Source organism: Chaetodon trifascialis, chromosome 22 (assembly GCF_039877785.1).
Source record: "Chaetodon trifascialis isolate fChaTrf1 chromosome 22, fChaTrf1.hap1, whole genome shotgun sequence".
NCBI lineage: Eukaryota > Metazoa > Chordata > Actinopteri > Chaetodontiformes > Chaetodontidae > Chaetodon > Chaetodon trifascialis.
The window spans coordinates 12425810-12447536 of NC_092077.1; the positions used below are offsets into that span (position 1 = coordinate 12425810).

Consider the following 21727-nt stretch of genomic DNA (forward strand, 5'->3'; position numbering starts at 1 on the left):
CAAGCTCTGCTTTTGACAGGGCAGGTCTGCAAAGATATCATCAATTACATTTAAACAAGAACTCTACACTGCAAATAACCAGTTATTTGTGGGTGTGTCTGTCACCTTACACCTTTGGGGAGTTCAAGTTTGGGGTTGCAGCTTCATTTCTAAGTATTTTCAATTATCTGTTACAGAATAAAAAAGCAGGTGCAGTTTAATGACTGGTGAAAATTATTCTACCGTTACAATATATAAGTCAAATACTGGAAACACACGCAAAAGATACTTTCCAACCTCTTGTGTGGGACAAATTGTTGGTCTGGCTTCATGCAGCAGAGTCTGGACTGCTTCTTCTTCTGTGGTGTAGATCTGTAAACACTTACCTTCAGCACTGTGGAGAGAAACTAGCACAAGGCAACTACAAAGTGACACACTTAACACGGTCCTGAGAAGAGGTCCAGTCAGTCAAAATAAGTGGCTGTGTGGCTTAAAAGTGGCTTTAAACATTTTAGGGAAGAGCTTTTTCCTCTGAAAGTGTGAAATGTACCAAAACCCAATTTACAATTCGTCTCATTGCTCTCTGACAGAGTTTACAGGGCTATGGGAGCAAAGAGATTCAACATTTGTGAATATAAAACACTTTTTAAAGTATACTGATAGAGAAAGAAGACAATTTAAAGAGCACCACGCACAAGGGTTTTAAAAATGTTTGGATGCTGTTACAGCGTGATGAACATCCTTCCATCAGATTCCAGTGATTCATGGAGCCATGACAATGACTACATTGAGGTTAAGGTCCACATTTTTAACGATCATCAAAAACCTTTGGAGATGCAACGTTTCAGGAGGTGGTCATTGAGTTGAACTGACATGACCGATTTAAAATATAGAAAGGAAAAGAACAATCACCTTGACAAGTAAATCAATCTGAAATAAATGAATTAAAAAGTCAACACAAAAGAGGATTGTTAGATTCAAACAACACAGGGAGGCAATGTGGACCACGTGGACAGCTGTTTGCTAAGCCGTTCGTGTCTGTTTTTCACTGATTTCGTCTTTCGTTGCATCTCAGAGATAAATATTCATCTTAAAACCTCATTTCATTTGTATTCTTTTGTTTTAGTACAAACGGACCAAACAGCAATATGACACTTCCTGATGAAACACTGTTCTTTCACTTCTTTTTATTTGATTTACTGAAATTCAATAACTTTTCTGGCCTTATGATCCAAGGGGGGGATATTAGGACATCTAGTCCTAATATACTTTATGTTAATTGGAGAGTAAAAACATACAAAGCTCATTTGTCGAACTGATCATCTTAAAAACCACAAACTAAAACCTCTGTATCACAAAGTGTAGACAATCACAGTCTATTACAACCAAATGCAAGACATGGACACGATGGGTGGTGGAGTAAAAGAGAAAAGATGCGTGGCACTGCATAATTACAAAGTTTGTGTTATGGTGCACATTCCATATTTAACAATTTGTTCCTAATGTGTTCATCTCATCTATGGTGTGTCAGGGTAATGTGTGAACAATGAACATAAAGAAACAGATGTGAAACACAGGAGCAACAAAGTGTCACTTCAAAGTGGCCAATTTTCAACATGTGGGATTCATTGATATTTGAAGAATGACCAAATCCACTGAAACTGTCACTTTAACGGCCGCTTGAAGTCACCTGGGTTATTAAATCTAAGAGTGACTATGTCTCACATTAACAAAACAAAGACTTTTAAAACCATTTGGATTGGAAATGTTCTCGGTAAAGAATATTAAGTGGTTCCACACAACAAACAGAAACCACTTTATGAACAGTTCTGTGTATTTTTAGTGCACGGTGTGTGTTATCCACAGAGCTGCATGTACATGTAGACCTTCACCTTGTTCCAGGACTACAGATCCTCCCATCCACTCATCTATGCACATTGCAAAAAAGTACATTCACTGAATTTGTCTTACCTTGTAAAGGTTTCATCCATTTGAATCATAAAATAACACAAAAAACAAAACGAAAAAAGGGACTAACAGGGTTCTATTTTCTAAAACATAAAGCCGCTTGCTATTACAGCTAAAAATATCATCTAAATGGAGACAAATCCATCATGAAAAACAGCTGCAATCCAAAATACACATTTAATATAAATGAGCCAAACATGTAGAGGAATTCACCAAATGCATCGAGTACCTCAGTAAACATTTTTTATTACAACACCATCTAGTTTTTAATCAAAAGCAGAAAGACATTTACAAACATACTAACCATGAAAAGAATAAATGAGAATGAGAGGGAGGGGTGGGTGGGGAGAAAACATCAAATATGCACCCTATAAAAACAGATCTCTAAACTGAATGTACACAGTACAGTGAGCCAAGGAAAAATAAAAAAAATAGGATGTAACATTTGTGTCTTCTAGTCGGGGATTGTGTGGGCTAATTTATTGTTTCTTTGCAAAAAAAGCATCACACGTAGTCGTCTTCATGTCAAATAAAACATCATAAAAATAAAAGAGCTGTTTGGAAAGTTTCTTTTCTGTCATCTTTAGTTACCATGAGTATAGATGTTTAGATAACATAGCCTTACACAGGTCAGGGTCTTCCATCCACTGCTCTTAGTCAGGCAGACAAGATGAAAAGACAGAGAGAAGGATGGGTGGAGACGGAGAGGAGAGGAGAGATGGAGGGGTGGAGGAATAGGTGGCGGTTGTAATCCTGTCCGGTCATGCAAGGTGGGGAGGTGGTGGCGCACTGAAATTCGTCCTCTCTTTCCTTCCATCCATCCTTGATCCTCGTTAGCTGAAAGGTGTCAAAATGAAGGGTGGAGTTTGGTTTCGAGGCAGCCCAACAGTGAACACTTCCCCCTCCCTCACCATCAAACCTCTAGACTACACATACATGGCGCACACCGGAGCTGGGGTCAATTCACCGTCACTTTGAGCCACACGGCTGGGAGTTCAGCCCGCTTACGGAACATTAGAGACAAGGGGTGCGTGGAGAGGAGGACTTCAAATGTCTCTGAAAACGAGGCGTATTAATGGCAGAATTCTCTATCAGGACGCTGACTTGTTTCTCTGAACGCTCAGCTGACTGTGTATTGCCTCCAGCCCCGGCGCAGACACAGTGAAACATGCAAACCTTAACAGGAAAAATCCAGGAAGCAAGTTTGAAATCTATCAGTAGGTACACACATCAGGAAACATAACAATATTCAGTCAAGTCGATGCCTAGATGCAAATCATCACTGTTACGCTTTAAAGGGCTTGTGAGGAAAATTCACATATAAATGCTGGCACGTTACATGTAGCTCTTTTGACAGACAAGAATTGACACCCATATAGAAAATGTATATTCAAAGACTCAGGACAGTGAAATTGGACATTTTTGTTACATGATCAAATTCAGGGATGACACGAGGGAAAATGTAGATAGGTTCTCAAAGGCAAAGCTTTGCTGGGCTGAACTACACTCGTCCTCTAACTGTGGACAGCTGAACTGAGGCTGAAGTCGCTTCGTGTGCACCTGGCCTGACAGGACGTGTTCTGCACTGTATGTAGCATCTATGACATGACAATAAAAGCTAAGCTACCAATGTGAGGAGTGCAAACTATTAGAATGCAATTGTCCAATCAACAGCTAAAGACCTGCCTTCTCCTCTGAGAGGAGCTTAAAAACTTCTAAGGCTGTTATTACTGAAGATATGGGTCATTGGTAATTTTATCTTAATAAACGGACAAAAAACAAAAGCTTTTTTTTTTTTTGCTAATTATTGCAACTGTCGAAAAATGGACCCTATCTTTGTCGTTTAGTATTTTTCCTTACAACCATCTGTTAATGGTAGATACAGAACTAAGTTCTAAGTGACACATACCACAGAAGGCTTACACTGTGTATGACTGGCAGCGACAGTTTTTCAGGAAATTAACCAATAGAGGAGAAGACACAGAAAGGACAAAAAAAAAAGAGCCGTAAGTCAAAACACAAAAGTACGAAGAGAAAGGCACGAATCTGACTTGTGATAATAACAGGTGATAATTTGCCACAACCACCAGTGATTGTTTTCCTTCTTTTTTTTTACACATGTAACAGGAAAAAACTGATTGAGTTTACCCCATTGTGGTCTAATTAGCATCATGCCAGTGAATAAGCTGCAGTATTTTATACTTATGATTGAGAAAGACAAAGGCCAGCATGCAAGGTACTGGAAACTGGAGAGGTAACGTCATAATTACAAATGAAGGCAGCAATGGTCAATTAGACTGTCAACAATGGTCAAGCACCTCTTAACAGAGATGTTATTAAGCCTTGATGGCACGAGGTTTTGCTTTACAGGGCGAGTTAGAGCTGGTGTCTGCACCACAAAGGCCTTACTGACAGGCATGTCATGTGAGAAACAGATGATTTTACATGGTTCAAAAGAGTCATATGCATACTGAAACTCCATATTCTACTGCCAATGCTGTAGAAAGGAACTGGTTTTACATGGTGAATGGCTACAGATAAATACAGTTCAGCTGACAATAACAGTATTTCACACAACACAGTGGTCAAATGGCACCCCTTGTCACACTATTATTTAAAGGGACTTTGACACCAATACAAGTGGGAATGGGCATGACTGAACTTTTGTCAATGGTCAAATTATATCCATATATCAAACTTGCCATATTATAATGAAATATGCCATGTATGAGTCAAACCAGGGTCAAGCAGTCCATGAAATCCTCCCAGACCCCTAACTTGTTCAGCTGCAACAAAGCCCTCTGAGATGATACTTACCATTTTAAAATGAAGACTTTTTACACATTACACGTGGACATTGTGGCAGCCCTGTGGCTATCACCTTGTCATCAATCATCATGTCTTCAGAGAGGATTATTGAATGTTTCTTATATCTCAGAAAACATTCAACAGTGCAGAAAAAGTATAAGATTTACACTCATGGTGACAACTAGCTGATTTGCTGACTATAATAACCTGGGAACTAAACAAAATTAAAGACTTACAACTGTATTCAGTCACTTTTTTACAGAGTAAAATTACATCAAAATTGTAGTTATTTCATACCTTTCCCTTAGGCCATGTTCTATTTCCTCCCTGTGGTTTAAATGGGCATGTAATGACTGACCTGTAACTGTTTGACCCTGGTTTAACACGAGCAAACAGTGTGTGTGTTTGTAAAGGACATCAGGGCTGTGACCCTCAACACACATACACCTACAGACAGACTGAAGAGGTGGCATAAAAATGTAACTTCAGCCTGGTACAAACAGTGCACATTCCCCCATGGCAATATGAACAGATAAAACAGTGTTTAAGAGTATCTGTGGACACAACAAATAGCCAAACTACTGTCAAAAATAAAAGCAATATCCTGAATTTTCAGTGACTACATTTACATGCACAATATATTCCGGTTTTTGCCCTTATTCAGAAAAAGACAATATTCCTACCAAGCTGATTTCATGGCTAATGAAAATTAATATGTTACTAATATTCTTGTTTACATGCAGGTGCACAGCTGATGATTTGAGTAATGTAAAGATGCGAAAGGTCAGCATTGTGATACAACCAAAAACTGGTCGATAGCTTTAAAAGCAGGTGTATTTCTCCCTCTGTTTTAATCAGAACATGTTGCCTAAATCACCATTTCCTTGACCTGTATCAAACTGGGAATATTGTCGTGTTCAGAATAATAGTGGAAACTTAGTGTGCATGTAAATGTAGCCTGTTTTCTCCTGATTACCATGCTCTAAAAGCTGAATGTAAAGGTGGATTTTGATCTTTAGTCATGTCATTTATACTGTCAGACACATTTGGGTAAAAATATACTCAACAACTGCATTTTTGGCATCTACATATTACCAGAAATGACCAGGCCTTGTGCCCACTGGGGATCTCTAAAGTAACAGACATAATGTGTGTGAGGAAACTACAGTGTGGCAATGCTGTGGCAATGCTATTGAAATGCAGTGCTCATTAAAAAAAGACAATTTAAGTCTTAACATTGAGCTGTTGAATGTGCATATTGTGTTCAACAAGCAAAAGCAAACTTGAAAAATGTACAAATTTTGACAAAGTTTTGTAAAGAGGTTCCCAGTGGACACAAATTATCTTAGTTTTCAGTAAAAGCTTTCGTGTAGGACAGAAGTAGCACAACTCTACACTAAGTATATCACATGACAGATGACTGAGACACTTACTAGGATACATTCTGTTCATTAAAAGGTTTGTCTGCTTTAAGAATTCAGCATCTCCACCAGCGAAACCACCCCACTTAATATTTCTCAGTGAGAGAGAAATGGAGACACTTATGAAGCAGTGCATATATGAATAATATGTCTAATGTATCAAGCATATTTCCAGCTCTGCCAGTGCAACTAAACTAAGACACCACGGGAAGAGTTACGGTTCCAACAGTATGCTTAAACACAACACTTTTAAGGCATGTACAGTAGAAGACAAGACTTCTAGAATAGAATGTAAAACATACGGCAGAACGCAAAAAATTCGGTAAAAAAACCAAACACGGTAGAAGGCTAAACACATATGCTGCAACCCTTAAAGAGTGAATCAAGTTAATCTCAGAATGCTCATTTAAAATTATGAGATATATTATTTGGGGTGATGCAAAACTGTGCAGAGATGCTGAAGGCTACATATAACTCTGCTCTAAAGGAATGGTGTATTCACAACACCTAGGACATCTCAGTGCTTTGGCAGTAAAGGACATCAGAACGACACAGTATCGCTCAAACCAGATATTTTAACTGCAGTTCCAATACTTTACAAAAGGTACCATGTTGTTCAACATGCAAGTGGCGCAACGGAACAGAGCATCTTCCCACAAAGATTACAAAATGATTTGTGAAACCCTAAAACCGACAATCCATGAAAACCACCTGCGAGTCTCAGAAAATGAGCCTAAACAATATTTACCTTATATAATTTAGACAACACACCATTGATAATGTGGATATTAGTTGTGTACAAGCTGGTGTCAAGTAGTTTCAGATAACTTTATCTACGACTCATCTATAGCATGACTGACCATCCAAAAGGCCAGAAAACACGTGTTACTATCAGCCAAAATGCTCAAAAATTGTTGCATTATCGCCAACCTAGGATGACTTAGCATTTAAAAAAAAATCAACACTGCAGCCTAAACGTGTTATCATTTCAGTGTATATGCAAGAGGCACACAAAAACCAAATATTAAAATATCTGCTGTGCATTAATGTCAAATAACAATTACCATATAATCATGACATTAGCTGGATTGACATAATTAAAATTATTCATTTACGGCATACATTTCGTAATATACTGAGTATTATCATCATTATATAATACGATTTCCTTCAGATTTCCTTGACTCAAAAAAAAAACAATAATAAAAAGAAATTAAATGCTGGCCTGGTGATTATGGTAATTACAAATAATTCAAAAGCCACTGATCAAAAGCCTTTCGTTCCCTATTAAATGATGTGACTTCATGTACGAATGGCAGCAACATTTCCACATAATGCTAACATCTATTTTGCCAAAACATGTTATCAAAAGGTATATTTTTTCATTTTTTTCACTTCACCTCAACATCTTAAAGTGAGGTACAAGGGTTCAAACATGAGCAACGCTAGGCTGCAAAACATTCAGTTTCATAAAAAGTAAAGTGTCAGGCAGCATTACTGACATGCAAATATGGCACAATCACATCGTCAAAGTTTTGTGTCCAAAAATCATCAGATAGACACTTTTTGATTGAAATTTTCACCTTCTCGTAATCATAACATGACATATATTCAACTTTTAAAGTGAAATGGTAATATGTTTACAACATTACTATCCAACATTTAACAAAGTGTAGATTGGCCTACTATTGACAAGTTGAACATGATTTTTTTTCTAAAAGTACAAACCAATCTGAACAAACAGACCACACAAAATGCTACATCTGTACTAGGCACTGTAAAAATTATTGAGCAATACTTTGACATCTGACACCAGTGAAGCCAATCAGTCAAGGAACTATTATTACAAGCACACTGACAAACTGTCAGTAGTCACAATTCACTTCAATTAGCTGAAACTCACATATAAGGAAACAGCGGTGTTGAACCTTCATATTCACGCCAGAAAAATTCCCAACTGTTTTTGGTCCACTGGCCATAGCTGCTGGTAAAACCAGAATTTTATGGGCCAAACAGGCTTATTTACAGAAGAGCTGGGTACTCAATTTTGATACTTTATGGCACTGACCAAATTGCTTCAATGGCTAAGGAGTAAATCTCATCAGAATCATTGAGCCAATAAGCATGCAGCATGCTTGTCGGGAGACCTAATAACTAAACTGCATGCTGCTTGTTAGCGAGCCATTGCAGCTAACTTTCTGTTCGTCAAATCCTCTCCTCACCGCCACGGGGATGGATAAGCCGGCGCCATGGCAGAGAGCGTTGCAGATACCAAACACAGTGTTTACAGACTGACAGATTACATGCGAGAAATGTTAATTTTTTATATAGTCCAATACTGTGCAGATATTCCATCAGTTTCTTCAGTTTCCAGCTGCTCCCAGGTGAGGAGTGATATATTTTTCTTCTTGTTGAAATGGATTTTATATAATTGGTATTGAAAAAGGTGTCATTCAGGAATCAGTATTGAAGTAACAGTATCAGCAATGAACATTTTTGCAGTACCCAGCTCTAGTCTGCAAAGCCTCTGAACAAGCAGCAGGTTGGTATTGTTGCCGCATTGTATTTTGTTCTGAAACTTGTCTGGCAGAATACAAAAAGTGTCTGTTTTTTGTAAATTACCAGCCTCAGAGGCATGTAGACCAAAAAGTAACAATGCATCCACAAAGTCCATTTCCAATAACTATCAGTGTATTTTGATTTGGGGAGAACCACAGCACAGACACAACCCTCTGTGTAACGCAGCATAGTGAATACATTAAGTGTGTATCAAGACCAAACACACAATAACATGACTGTCATTAAACTTACCTTACACCTACCTGAAACCAGCGGACTGAGTTTTTAAAGTCTTTTCCTTGCTTACCTCCTTCCTCAACTGTTCGTTCAAATGAACATTTGGGTCATTCTTTACTGTTAATTCTCCTCAGCTTTCAAGCTTTAACCCCATTTGTCGTCAGGATTAAAATCTGAGCCAAACTGTAGTATTTAACCAAAAGAAGAAGAGAGGAGGTGAGCAACCAAAGCAGACTTTTTGAAACTCAGCACAGGTGTTTTCTTCCTCTGCCATGTGATTTAGGTTATTTGAGCCAGAACTGTACTGGCTCAGTCCAGGTTTAAGACAAATGTAGTGATGAAGAAGACAGAACAGAGCTTATGACAGAAGCTAATTAAAATGGGGAAAGTTGGACTCACCTCCCTCGTCGTCTAGCGGTGTCGGTACTCCCTCTCCCTCTCTCTTTCACGGTCTCGGTCGCGGTCCCTCTCGCGATGGCGGTCCCGCTCCCGGCTGCGTTCTCGGTAATAGTCCTCATGCCGGTCGCGACTGCGGGACTTGTGGCGTCTGCTCTTTTCTCTGGAGCGGCTGTGGTCTCGTTCCCTGGAACGCTCTCGCCTGGCATACGCAGGGAGAAATATCATTGTACTGTCTATCAGGGTGTCACGCTCTCAAATGTAAATCCTCTGAGGCCAGTTCCCATTTGGAAGAAATTACTGAGTGAGATCACAATGGCATTAAATATAGGCTAGAAAATACAAAAATGCAGGCTTAACCATACACAACAGGAGGCTAGTAGTCAACACACATCTTTAAATCTGGCTCATCTCTTTTTCCATTACGCTCGTTTCAAACTACTCTGACTACTTGTCTCAGATATCTTTTTAGCATAGCCAGTAATCAGTCACATTTAATGGCTACTTCACTAAATTACGTCTTACCTGGAGGCTGAACCATAGCTCTTTGACTCAATGCCGTGGAGACAGTCCTGCAGGGAACTGATGAGGACCTTACAGCGGTCGTCTGCTGACACTTTGGACTGCTTAATCAGACTGATGGCTGTCACCAAGGTCTCTATGGCACTGCCATAGTCAGCTAAAGAGAACAAAAGGTTGCTTTAATTGGCTCTCAGTTTTTGTCTTCTGATCACACCCACAATAAGTTAGTACTTGTACAGTACGCATCCTGTATTACTATGTGTGTTACCTGCACTGGCATCAGACACTGCTCTAGATATGGCGCTCGAGGAGATGGCTCTGTTCCTGTTCATGATCTCCTCAAACTCTGCCTCGCTCAGAGGCGTCCGGGACGCCTCCATCTCCCTACAAATACCCACAAACACAATCGTCACGGCGAGTTCATGATTCTTGCACATAATAAACCGATAAAAAGAGAAACATCTGTACTGAGAGAACATTATATAAACTGCTGTACTCGTTCTTTGTTCCACCTCCATGACCCATTCTTACCGGCCTCCAGGACCGTAGTCCCCTCTCTCATACGGTGGCGGGCGTCCGTATGGGTCGTTTGGTCCAGGTGGCCCTCGGCTGTCGTTGGGGGGCATGTTGTTGTTGCCAGGTGGGGGGAAGAATGCGGGGTTGACATGGGGTGCTGGTGGTGGTCCACCTGGAGGGGGACCTGGCATGTGTGGAGGTGGCGCCAAAGCCATGGGGGGCCCAATGGGACCTGGGGGGCGAGGAGGGAAGGGTCCTGGGGGTGGTGGGCCCTGCTGGGGGGGTGGGGGACCAGGGGGAGGGCCATAACCCGGAGGAGGGGGGCCTGGGGGCAGGGGTCCCATTGGAGGCTGGCCGAACTGACCAGGGAAGAGAACAGGGGGAGGAGGCCTGTCGCCACGATTTGGAGGACCAGCGAGGGGAGGGGGGAGGCCCTGGCCAGGAGGTGGAGGTCCTGGAGGGCCGGGGGGACCAGGCGGACCGGGAGGGGGACGTGGGGGACCCTGCATCCCTCCTAAAAAAAAGAGCAGAGGTGACAAAATAGAAGCACATGAGACAGAGTAAGATCTAGTAAACGCTTCATCTCTTGTCTACATTACAGCAGGTGGAGCTCTCCAACATTTCTGAGGATGCCGGTGAAATGATGAGACCTGGGCTGGTTTAAAACATAAAAAACGCACACTGGATCGGCCAATTTACTGATCAAGCTCTGATTTTAACATCCTGCAGTAGCTTGTGTTTTCCATGTTTTCCTTAAAATGTAGGTGCCCTGTAGGTACTTAATAAGGAAGTTTAAAGCAGGGACAATGACACAGACAGATAAAGAAGAGGAAGCCATGGCTACAGGAAACAACGAATGTCAGAAGGCCACAAATTAGGTCGCAAATGACATCAGAAGGCAACAGAACAGCTGATGACACACTCACAGCACTGTTTCAAGCAGTTGATTTTTTTCACCAGAGGCCCTGCATGTAAGGTTGGAAGATGCACTGCTTTAAATTACTGCAGTTAGCACATGGATTATTCCATGCAAGGGCCGCTCCTGAGATGCCATTTAAGGCAAATTGGGACTGCAAGGCTTTGTCATTGGCCATATTTTGTTTTAAATTCCTCATGTGACTGCACGACAAAATTTTATAGAAAACATTTACAGGGAAGTGTTTTCTCGACATTGAGGATCCAAATAGGTCACAGGAGTACTGTGCGTTTTCTGACTGTATGTAATACACGTGTGAAAAGTTTGTTTTTCTTTAGGCAGTATGAATGTGGAGTAGAAAGAATGCAGGATAGTCTTCAAAAAATTTGCGCCATGCTCGTGCCTCCTCAGTCTCTGGGACTGTTTTGGTGTGAACATGTTAAAATATCACTCCAACCTTGTGTGGGATCAACAGCACTTGATAGGAACCGTTTACTCAGGGATTCAGAGAGTTTGGTGAGAAACTCTGCTGTTTATGGGACAGTCAACCCAACTGTTTCAGTGGCACAACTCCTACCAATAAACAGCTGAGGGTTAGGATAAAAAAGGCGATCGATCAAATCAATCGAGGTGTTTCACCTCTGCCACGCCAGCTCCCGTTCCTGCCCCCCGGCGGGAAGGGATTGAAACTCATATCCATCAGAGGGCCATCTTGGTGCCTAATCACATCTGGTCTCATCCCCGAGCCTAATGGGGAAGAAAGCAAACCAATCACAACTCTTCCCTTCAGAAACTTCCCTCTACTGTCTAAAGGCCTGTCACAGCCCAGCAGCACGGGGCACCAGCCACTAAGCGAAAGAGATGTGAAAAAGGTGGGATGGAGGGAAAAAGACGCAAAAATGGAAGAGAAAAGCTGGCAACTCCATTCTCTCCTACTACATGTGTATGGTGGCCAATCCAAGATCTGCAAGGAGTTTAAGGTTGGTAGCTGGCCAAGAAGAGCTTTAGGTAAACTGCTTGTCGAGGAATGGTGTTGGAAATTTCAGTGAGCAGAAAATTGCAGCCAGGGAAGGATTATTTGTTCGACTGGAGGTGAGGAGGGACAAAGGAAGAACAAACCAGACAGGGAGGGAGACATGCAAAGACACATCCCTGCCAGAGGAGATTTAATGGGTGAAAGCTCCCTCGCAAGAAACACACGCTACAACAGACTAGCCTTGGTTCCATGCAGGTGTGAGTACTAGCAAAGCCTGGACTGTGCTAACAGAGCAGCACCGCCAGACAGAAAGCAGAATTAGTGTCACTGTAAGTTTTCAGGGCACTTGTCACACTGTGAAGTTTATTTCAGTCTGTTGCACTGCTCTTAAAATGACAAAAGCCTGAAATCTCAAACATAAAAGACAAAATATGAAGGCATATTTTAACAAAACCAGGAATCCACTTAGCCATAAATCCCAACAGGTGATAGGGCACAACCACCACCAGCAGAGATTCCCAGTAACCTGACTCATACTCATAGATGTGGTGAGCCAACTGTGTGATTTATGATGTGTATGTATTCCCAATGCATCCATCCCTGAATTTGCTTCTACTGCTGAGACTGGAAACAGAATTCAGCTGGTTTCCCATCTTTACTGCCATGAACTCACCTTGTTCAGACCAATGTAACATTCAACAAGGTAAAAAATTGCAATTAATAAAATTATCATTATGAGGTAAATGACTACACAATATAAGGGCTATAAAATACAGACACCATCAGCATTTATACTGGTTCCCTATAAGCCTGGTGATCCAGTCCGGCTGGCACCGTTTCTATCTGCTTTCATGTCTCCATTATAAATTAAATGAATGAATTACTCCTGCATGCCGACAACAACACCTGCTGTTACTCGCTTGTGCAAAGCAATGCTCAAACTGATTTTAGTCCATATAAAATGATGGCAATTTCTCGTCACCGCTTCAGTGAACAAGTTCTTTCTTCTCTCTTATTTCCAAAGTGGTGTTGATCATTTCTTGATGGAAATTGAAAACATACGCGGTGTATCCTGTGTTTTTTACGTTGTGTGCTTTGAGGAAAGCGATCCGGTTGTCTTCGTGACAGCGGGGCGGCGGTTAAAAAGTTGTCCGTTTCCAAATTAATTTAGGCTATCCCTAACCATTCCTTCTGACTTTTCTCTTTTTAAAAATCATCTTTCAACCATGTGAGAGTGACTTTGCTCCTGTCCTACTGGCACTTGCTACCAGACTAACCAGGGAAGTGTGGTGGCGGCCCTCCAGGCCCGACAGGACCAGGGAAGCGGTCTCCTCCAGGGCCAGGTGGTCCAGGGAACCTGCCTCTGCCTCGGCCCATGGGGAAACCTCCACGAGGGCCGGCACCAGGGGGACCAGCTTTACCTTCCCCTGACATCTGGCCTGACTGGGTACCTGTGCAGTGACGAGACAACAGTGACTCTGTGTTCTATTTAATACACAATAAATAATAAATGTGTGGATCAATAACTGAAGCAGTATGTATGATGCGTAGTTGGGTGTGCATATGATTGTGCATGAAGTCTGTGTATGCATTTTCAGTAGACCAACTGATGTGTCGGAACATTTTCAAATGTCTTTGAGATAACCTCTGAAAACCGCCATGATGACAAACGTGCAAGTCAACTACCGCTGAGCACATTTTAATATGTGACCACTTGCCCGACTTACTTTTGCGTGATTGCATCTCAAACTGGCTGAGGGACTGTTTGTTGCATGGTGTGACGATGGGATTCTGACCATGGAGCTCCCTCTTTGACAGCAGCTCCATTAGTTTCCTGGATGATGTCTCTGAGCCCACACACACCAGCGCAAACCTGTAAGATGAATGCAGCAAAATATAGGGGGGAAAAAATCATTTTCAAGAGTCCTATGTGTTTGGTCAGGTCCGTTCCATGACATGTGGTGTTCATCCTTGACTTTTGTGGGTCAATGATTGAACATTACTTCCAATGATGTAACAGATAATATAAGGTTATATAGGATAAGATAATAGATAAGATATAAGATAATAAAGGCCTCACCCTTTGGACTGGCCATTGGCTCTGTTTTCGAAGAACTTGATCTCCAGCACATCTGTGATTCCTATCGACCGAATGGCTTCTGTCAGGTCCTCGTCTGTCGTCCACTGCATGATGACATGATAATACAGCATCATCATTACATTTACACCAAACTGCTTATTAAGTATGTAATGATTTACAACTTGCAGGTAAATATGTTGGTATAGCAGGATGGTCTTAAATGCGTTAACAATGACAAAAATGTTGCGACTATTCATTAACTGCAGTTTAAAAGCTTATGTCAATACATTCCTCTACTTATCTTAAGTAGCCTGAACAGAATTATCTGATACCCACCCATGTAAGGTTTCCTATGTACAGGGCAATCCTTTTGCCTGTGTAGGTGTACACCACATTGGGTGGGGCACTCTTCCCTCCCTCTGTGCCACCTGGTGCAGGCAGTGCGTCCAGGTAGTCGCGGTCTTCTGGAGCATCTCCATTGTTGGCGGATGGGGATATTACATCATCATACAGGTCGATCTGCTCGTGGACTGGGTAGTCGGCTTCCTGTAACAGTTCAGTCAAACATATGTGACGTTATGGGCAGTTCCACAACACTGATTACATCTGCATCATCCACAAATGTCTGTAAATCTGATGAAGGTGTAAGACATTCTGCACCAAACAGCATTAGATGTTCGTAATGTGAGAAAAGTTCATTTTTAACGACAAGGCCACTTGACTCAACAAAGCAAATGGTGTGAAAGGTCAAAAAGATCCAGTGTGTAGGATTTAGTGACTTCGAGCAAAGAGGATGCAGATTAGACCCAACTGAACACCCTGTGCGTCACCCGCCAGCTAAAAACAAGAAATACACTTTCTACAGTCCCTGTTTAAAAGAGCTCAATTCCTATTTTCAAATGAAAACACATTCACGAATATCATACCCCATTTTAACCAATAGATCAGACAAAATCTTACACACTGGACCTTCAATGCTGATAGTGTAGAGATTGCAGACAAACGATTTGCAAAAAGGCTTACATTGTGTTTTACGTGACTTTAAACCCATTAGAGGTGGTATAATGCTTGTTTTTGAACACTGATCCACACATCAGATTATCTTAATACAGGGTACACATAATCTGTTAAGTATAACCCCTCAACACACCCAGATTTTTTTTAAGCACCTGGGCCACATGAACACTTCCAGCATTTAACAGGATGCAGTGCCGGTAATGTACAGTTGACGTTAACTGAATGCACGCAAAATTGGTTATTGAACAGTTGTGGTGTAAATACATTAATAGCATTGCTGACACTTCAACCCGCAGACTGGGAGTCTGCAGACATACTCATTAAATATGTCATGCAAGGAGAGCATAAACTGGCCATAGGCAGACTCAGTAACAGGTTATATCGACCCCTTTCCTCTCCCACATTATCTCTTTATATCTCTAAATGATCACAGCGAGGCTTTTGCTAACTTCAGCCATATATACCTTACTTTAACAGTGACCCTCAGCATTACCGACCTCAGATTTAATGAACTTATCTGACAGAAAAAGCTGTACCACTTCCGTGACTCCAAGCACGAGCAGCAGCTGAATGCTTCCCGACAGTGCACAGTCAGTTGTAACACGCATTTGAGCGCTATTTCGTTAACATGCTGGTAGAGATAATGTTTCTACAGAAACTGCAAATTAGTTGCATCTCAGACTGACTGGTTGTAAAGCAAAGGGGCGTGTGCGTAGGAAGAAAACAACATCTACCCAGCAGACACAAATGCTAACAAAGCTAACAGCCAAAAGCAAAACAATATGTCTCGTATATCTGTCAAACACGTTTTCAATTCATACTACGCTAATTAACGACATATCGGCTTGAAGTTTGGTTGTAGGAGCTGATAGCGCAAATACCTTAAAACGTATTTAACACATTTAACATTATTTCAGAAGCAGCTAACGCTAGCTAGCTAACATAGCTGGGTTTGTTTGGATTGCTTGCCGCCATAGGCGGCGAGGCCGAGGCCTGGAACTATTAACGCCGAACAATAAATGCGATTGCGTTTACACAAATGAACTATCTATAGTTTCACATTGCATGTCATTTACTACGTCCAGCATACGCCGTGTTAAATGTCGACGACACCACAAATGCAATACTTCGTACCCATAATTGTAGATGGGGATGCAGGCTTGCAGCATGGTGAAACGGGGCCCCTAACGTTATACCATAGCTCATTTGGCAAACAGCGCACGCCACTCTTCGACCATAATAACAACACATGACTATATAAAAATACACAAAATAGCACGGATAATCTTAAGTGTGGTGAATGTGTATTAAATACCTGGCTAAATTCCTCCTCTACGTCGGCGTAAATGTCGATGTGATCCACACCGTCCGCCATTTTCCTCTGGCCCGTCGCTCTCTCCACTCGGCGGTGTGGAGCAACTGCGAACCTCAAACAATGAGACAGAGCGGGGAAACTGGCGCCCCTGCCGGTCAACCATACGAACTACACACTGTGCACACCGTAACTATGAATCATGAAGTACATTTAATTCTAGTCGCTATAACCCAAATAAAGAACCCCATTTACTGCGTTAGACACCAAAGCGAAGAGAAAGGATAAATGTTATTGACTTAATTTCTCAAAATTTTTACTTAACTACGGCCATTTTTAATTAAATGCGGACTTTTAATCTATTTTGTTCTTTTTCCTGACTGAAATGGCCTTCCATGGCCTTTAATGTGGATGTCATATCAGAAAGATGAAGTGGATACTGTCAAATTAAAAGCAAAATGGAGTAAATTTACTGCCATTATAGATCACGTGTTTTATAAAATAATAATAAAACAATCCAGATCCTGAATAGTCGTTCATAATTTCAGTTGAGGGACATAAAATCACAATTATCCATCAAAATATTGGGAAATAATTTTGAAATATCCTTGTGGATGACTGATATTTTAGATGATTACCAGATGTCAAATTTCAAGCACTGTGTACCATACATTTTTACTAACTATCAATGAAATTCCAGGTGGATTCAATATGTTTGAGTATTAGTAGAATTTCCTGACTGATTCTGCTTTAGCTTGGTATTATTGTTAGTATCTTTCTATGTGCACTGACATTAATCACTGACAAACGAAAGAGAACACACAGTGACAACAAACAGTACAAAACCAGATGGACAATTTATTTACTTAGTACAAATCATGGCTTCAGTCAACCAACATACAATGTGGACATTTGTCAACCATACAACACACAGAAATGTGGAAATTACAAACAAAAATGAGACAGATGAATAAAATCACTCATAATCTCAGCAAAACAGAAGATACTGCAATTATGCACAGCCACACATAATATGTATCAGAGACTATTACATAAACAGGCAAATGCTCAGGCAATTTTGTCGTCAGAGTGTAAGCTCAACTGAAAGACATGCTTCGTAAGGTGATTCAGAAATACCACAGAAAAGCTAGAGGGATACTCACAATGAAATGCTGAAGTTCAAAATGTGAAACACAAGCAAATACAAAAATACCCTATGTAGTTAGATTTACACTGTTAATTTACATTGCAATTACATTTCCAAAATTAGATTTACATCACAAGAACTGAATGTTTTTTTCCACGACAACCTTGTTTCCCAGAGTGAGCACTTACATTTTTTTTTTTGCTTTGTTTTTATCATGAATTTATAAAATTACATTGCTATCTATGGCGAGTCATAAGTAGCAGTCGCATGACCTCGAGGCCTGAGTGAAGTATCCAACGACCACAGACTCCAGAAAATGCATCGTTGCCCTCTTCAAACAGACCTTTTGCTTAAATTCCAGAAACATTTCATGTTTTGGTACAACTGCATCTTTTGCAGGGTAAACCATGCACCATGTAATTACATTTCCTGTTCAAAAAAATGATCTAGAGATACTTTATCACGTTATCCATGCTGATTGTAGATCGACACCCCGTGAACCTTCCAGTTTCTGCAGAGCTGGCCGACCAAATGAACAAACATGGTTACATACAGTACGCACAGACACACAGAAAGACACAGCTGAGAGAGACAGAAAGGCAGACATTTTTTTAAAAGATGTGTCACAGAAACAAACATTTTTGGGAAGTAATCCATGTAAAAACTCAAAAAGGAGACCCTGAAGGAACTCTTTATATTCTTAAGCTCAGGTGAATTTTATTTAACTCCATTCCGATGACTTCCTCGGCGCCGAGCCATCGTCCTTTGAGATTTGTAGAAGATTCAGAGAAGCTAATATTGCAAACAACCTCGTGAAACATTCTAGCAGCAACACTGATGTTACACAACAATGTTTAGCATACATCTGTAGCCCTTCTCTCCCTTCTCTCATTCAGTGTTTCAAAAAGCAAGTAGTCTGCAGATGAAGCATACAGGATAATGAAGGATTCGAGATGTGCATGCTTGCAGCTGCATATATAATATGCATGTGTGTCCGCAATATTCCTTTCAGTGGAGAGACACATTTTTTTCCCCCTGGACTTTTATGATGCATCCCGTGACTCATAATCCCCTTTTATCAATGCACGTCATGGCTACCACCTGCATCTCTTTAGTCCCTTTTCATTTTGAGATGCAAAGCGGTGTATGAGAAAGTAACTAATAGAAAAGTATCCATGGCAACAACAGCCCATTAACTTGCTTTCTTTGCAGTTTTCAGCTCAGATGTAATCATTTCCAGGAGTCGACCCATAGATGCACAAAAACCACGTCAAAGGTCCGTCATTAGAGACGAGGTTTGTGGCTGCTGTGGGCAAAATGTGCAGAATTAGGTACGTTTTAAGAAAGAAAAAAAAATCCACTTGAGGTGTCCAGTATCCAAACACATCTCATGCTTCATGCCAATCTCCTCCTTTATATGAGAATGGGGGAAACAGCCAAGTTGTCCATCATCAAGAGACAAGTGCCGAGAAGGAGAGACAGGTGAGGAAGAGAGAGGCAGAGAGGGATATAACAGAAGCTCCTCCACAGTCATTGGCGTTCTCCTGCAGGGACAAACAGAAATTCAATGCAATCGAGCTGACAGCAGATGTACAGTATAAACACCCAATTAGAAAATACTATGCGGTGCACAGAGACAGTGCCGTAAGAATGCGAGGAGGTGTGTTTTATCATGATGTAGCTTTGAAATAAATCAACACTTGGTCAAAGCTGCTGTGCACCGGCTGCAGCTGCTGGTTGATGTAAAGCGATCAAGCTGACCTGGGGGTGGTAGGCGTGGCAGGACTCGGGGCGTCGGCGAATCTTCTGTGACCTCATCCTGTCACACTTGACTGAGGCGTTATGTGCAGTGGAGTCAAGGAGGAGCAACAGGAGCAGGAGAAGCTTCTCACACTGAATCTGAGTGGGGGCAGCGTGGTGCACGGGGAAAAGCTTAATCAAAACTCAATTATAATGGTCACGGTCGGGAAGCTGGGAAAAGATCCTGTCCTTATTGCAACATTAGTGACTCCTGATTGTTGGTTGGTCCACATCCTCAGCAGAGCAAGAGAGGGAGTCTGCAGCAACAGACACTGCGGCGCAAAGACAGTCAAAAAAGGGCAGCAAACTGATTTCAAGGCTTATTTTGAACCAGCACACCCCATTAGCACCAGAATATCAAAGGATATATTTGACTTCCTTGGGCTCCAGGGTGATGGGTGAGTACTGTCTGGAGCAGTCACAGTCTGCCTGCACCACCAACAGCAACAGGTTGCTCTCTGGTATCTGTTGCACCACAAACATCCTGACACACGCAAGCACACGCATAGAAAAAGTGTGAAAATGTGCACACAACAAAAGTTTTCATGTCATGATAAATAATAACATGAAAAATAATTAATAATTATTATAATGTTTCACATAGTCATTTCTAGGACTATTTCAATAGAAAAAATAATGATTTTGTAAATTTATATGGCAGCATGAGTTGGTCTTACTGGGTAATAAAATGAACTGAACATTATGAATCACTTTAAGCAGCACCTGTGCTGTGTTATACCTCTTTTGGCCTCATGAGGGCGTTCACACTCAACCTATGATGCCAAACCTGCTGAAATAATACTGTAACCACAAAACCACAGCTTTCTGTCTCTCTCTTTCAAACTCACACAGACACATGCTGTGATGCTTCCCTCTCTTTCTCCTCTTCCTCCTCCTCTTGCCTCCCACTGTTTTTTCCATCTCCCCCACCTCTGCTTTTTCATTTACCTCTCTTAATACTTTCTCTCAGTTTTCTGGCCTCTCCCTCTCTCACTCTCCACATGCCTCTCAGTCTTTCTATCACCTCGTGCACCCTGATCTAATTCCGTTCCTTTCTACTTATTTCCCTCTTCCTGATACTCTTGCATAAACACACACTGCTCTCAGTATGCAGAGCAGTGCAAAGCCGTTGAAAATGGATTTTGGAAGGACAATTTAATATGACTGGTCTAGGGCTTAGAGAGGACTGCACTGCACATTTGTGTGTAAGTGTGCATGAGTGTGTGCTTACTTTTGGCAGCGTCCACACTTAATAATGCTGTTGGTCTCTTTGACTGACGGCTCGTAGACGAAGCTGGGGTATTCGGTGTCACACGGCTGCAGGATGTCCCCTTTTTTCTTATGAGCTGAGGCTAATAGAGAAATAGATGTGGGTCATGTCTTGAGGTTAGGAATTAGAATAAATGTGTGTGAAAGAGTGCGTCTGATCTCTTGTTGGTGATTGACAGGCTGAGAGTGTGTGACAGGAGAACGCTGGGTTCTATTTAAGTGCTTTACACTTCAGCCATTTATTGCTCTTTCTACCATGACTAGAGGTACTCTGGCTTGCTGTGTACTTAAGGCAAAATTGAATTTGGTGCCTGTGTACATGCAAATAGGTGAGTTTGAAAGCAGAAAGAAGAGCCATAATGGCTGGCTGAAATTCCACATCTGGCTGGGAGCTATGCTTTCTGTCTGACTTCCTCTGAATTAAATTAGCTTCAGCGTAACACGATGCTTAGTTCTTGTTTTGAAGAACGTGCCAGTCGCCCCTGTTCCCTCTGAAAGCTACTTACATAATCAGACACACCGGATGCTGTTTCCTTTGAAGTATACTACAAACACTACACCAAATACAAAACTTAAAAAAAGGTAGTTTAGCAGAGGACTGATCTCCCTAAAACAAACAAACAAAAAAAACACTTCAAGACAGATACTCACACACGCTGAAAGATGGCTTGGCTGAATGGAGAGGTGATGATGATGATGATGTGGAGTAAGAGGAAGAGTGGATGATTGACAGGCGGAGTAATGAGGAGGGTGATCGTGTGATTGATGGAGAGACAGAGGCAGATGAGTGATGAGAGGATCAGA

General features: G+C 41.4%; 2 protein-coding genes across 5 annotated transcripts in view; both read right to left on the minus strand.

Moving 5' to 3' along the window:
• Positions 1-488: 488 nt before the first annotated feature.
• cpsf6 (cleavage and polyadenylation specific factor 6) lies at positions 489-16805 on the minus strand. Of its 2 annotated transcripts, XM_070992368.1 has the most exons (11): positions 16711-16805; positions 14715-14924; positions 14379-14482; positions 14026-14171; positions 13576-13749; positions 11962-12069; positions 10422-10920; positions 10159-10274; positions 9894-10047; positions 9372-9570; positions 2106-2784 (listed from the first exon to the last, which is right to left on the minus strand). In XM_070992368.1, the coding sequence occupies exons 1-10, from the start codon at positions 16768-16770 to the stop codon at positions 9384-9386; spliced, it is 1758 nt and encodes a 585-aa protein (XP_070848469.1). In that variant the 5' UTR covers positions 16771-16805; the 3' UTR covers positions 2106-2784; positions 9372-9383. The 2 variants fall into 2 exon arrangements, with proteins under 2 accessions (XP_070848470.1, XP_070848469.1); XM_070992369.1 differs by lacking the exon at positions 11962-12069 and having other exon boundaries at positions 489-2784.
• Positions 16806-17544: 739 nt separating this feature from the next.
• cacna2d4a (calcium channel, voltage-dependent, alpha 2/delta subunit 4a) overlaps positions 17545-21727 on the minus strand; it is an 80584-nt gene continuing 76401 nt past the window's right edge. For 2 of the 3 annotated variants that reach the window (XM_070992509.1, XM_070992510.1), the window contains exons 36-39: positions 20886-21006; positions 20023-20138; positions 19616-19698; positions 17545-19398 (exon numbers count right to left, since the gene is read on the minus strand). In XM_070992509.1, coding sequence (XP_070848610.1) covers positions 19306-19398; positions 19616-19698; positions 20023-20138; positions 20886-21006 — 413 coding nt within the window. In that variant the 3' untranslated portion in view covers positions 17545-19305. Of the gene's footprint in view, positions 19399-19615; positions 19699-20017; positions 20139-20885; positions 21007-21574; positions 21596-21727 lie in introns of all 3 variants that reach the window. The other variant, XM_070992508.1, reaches the window with a different exon arrangement.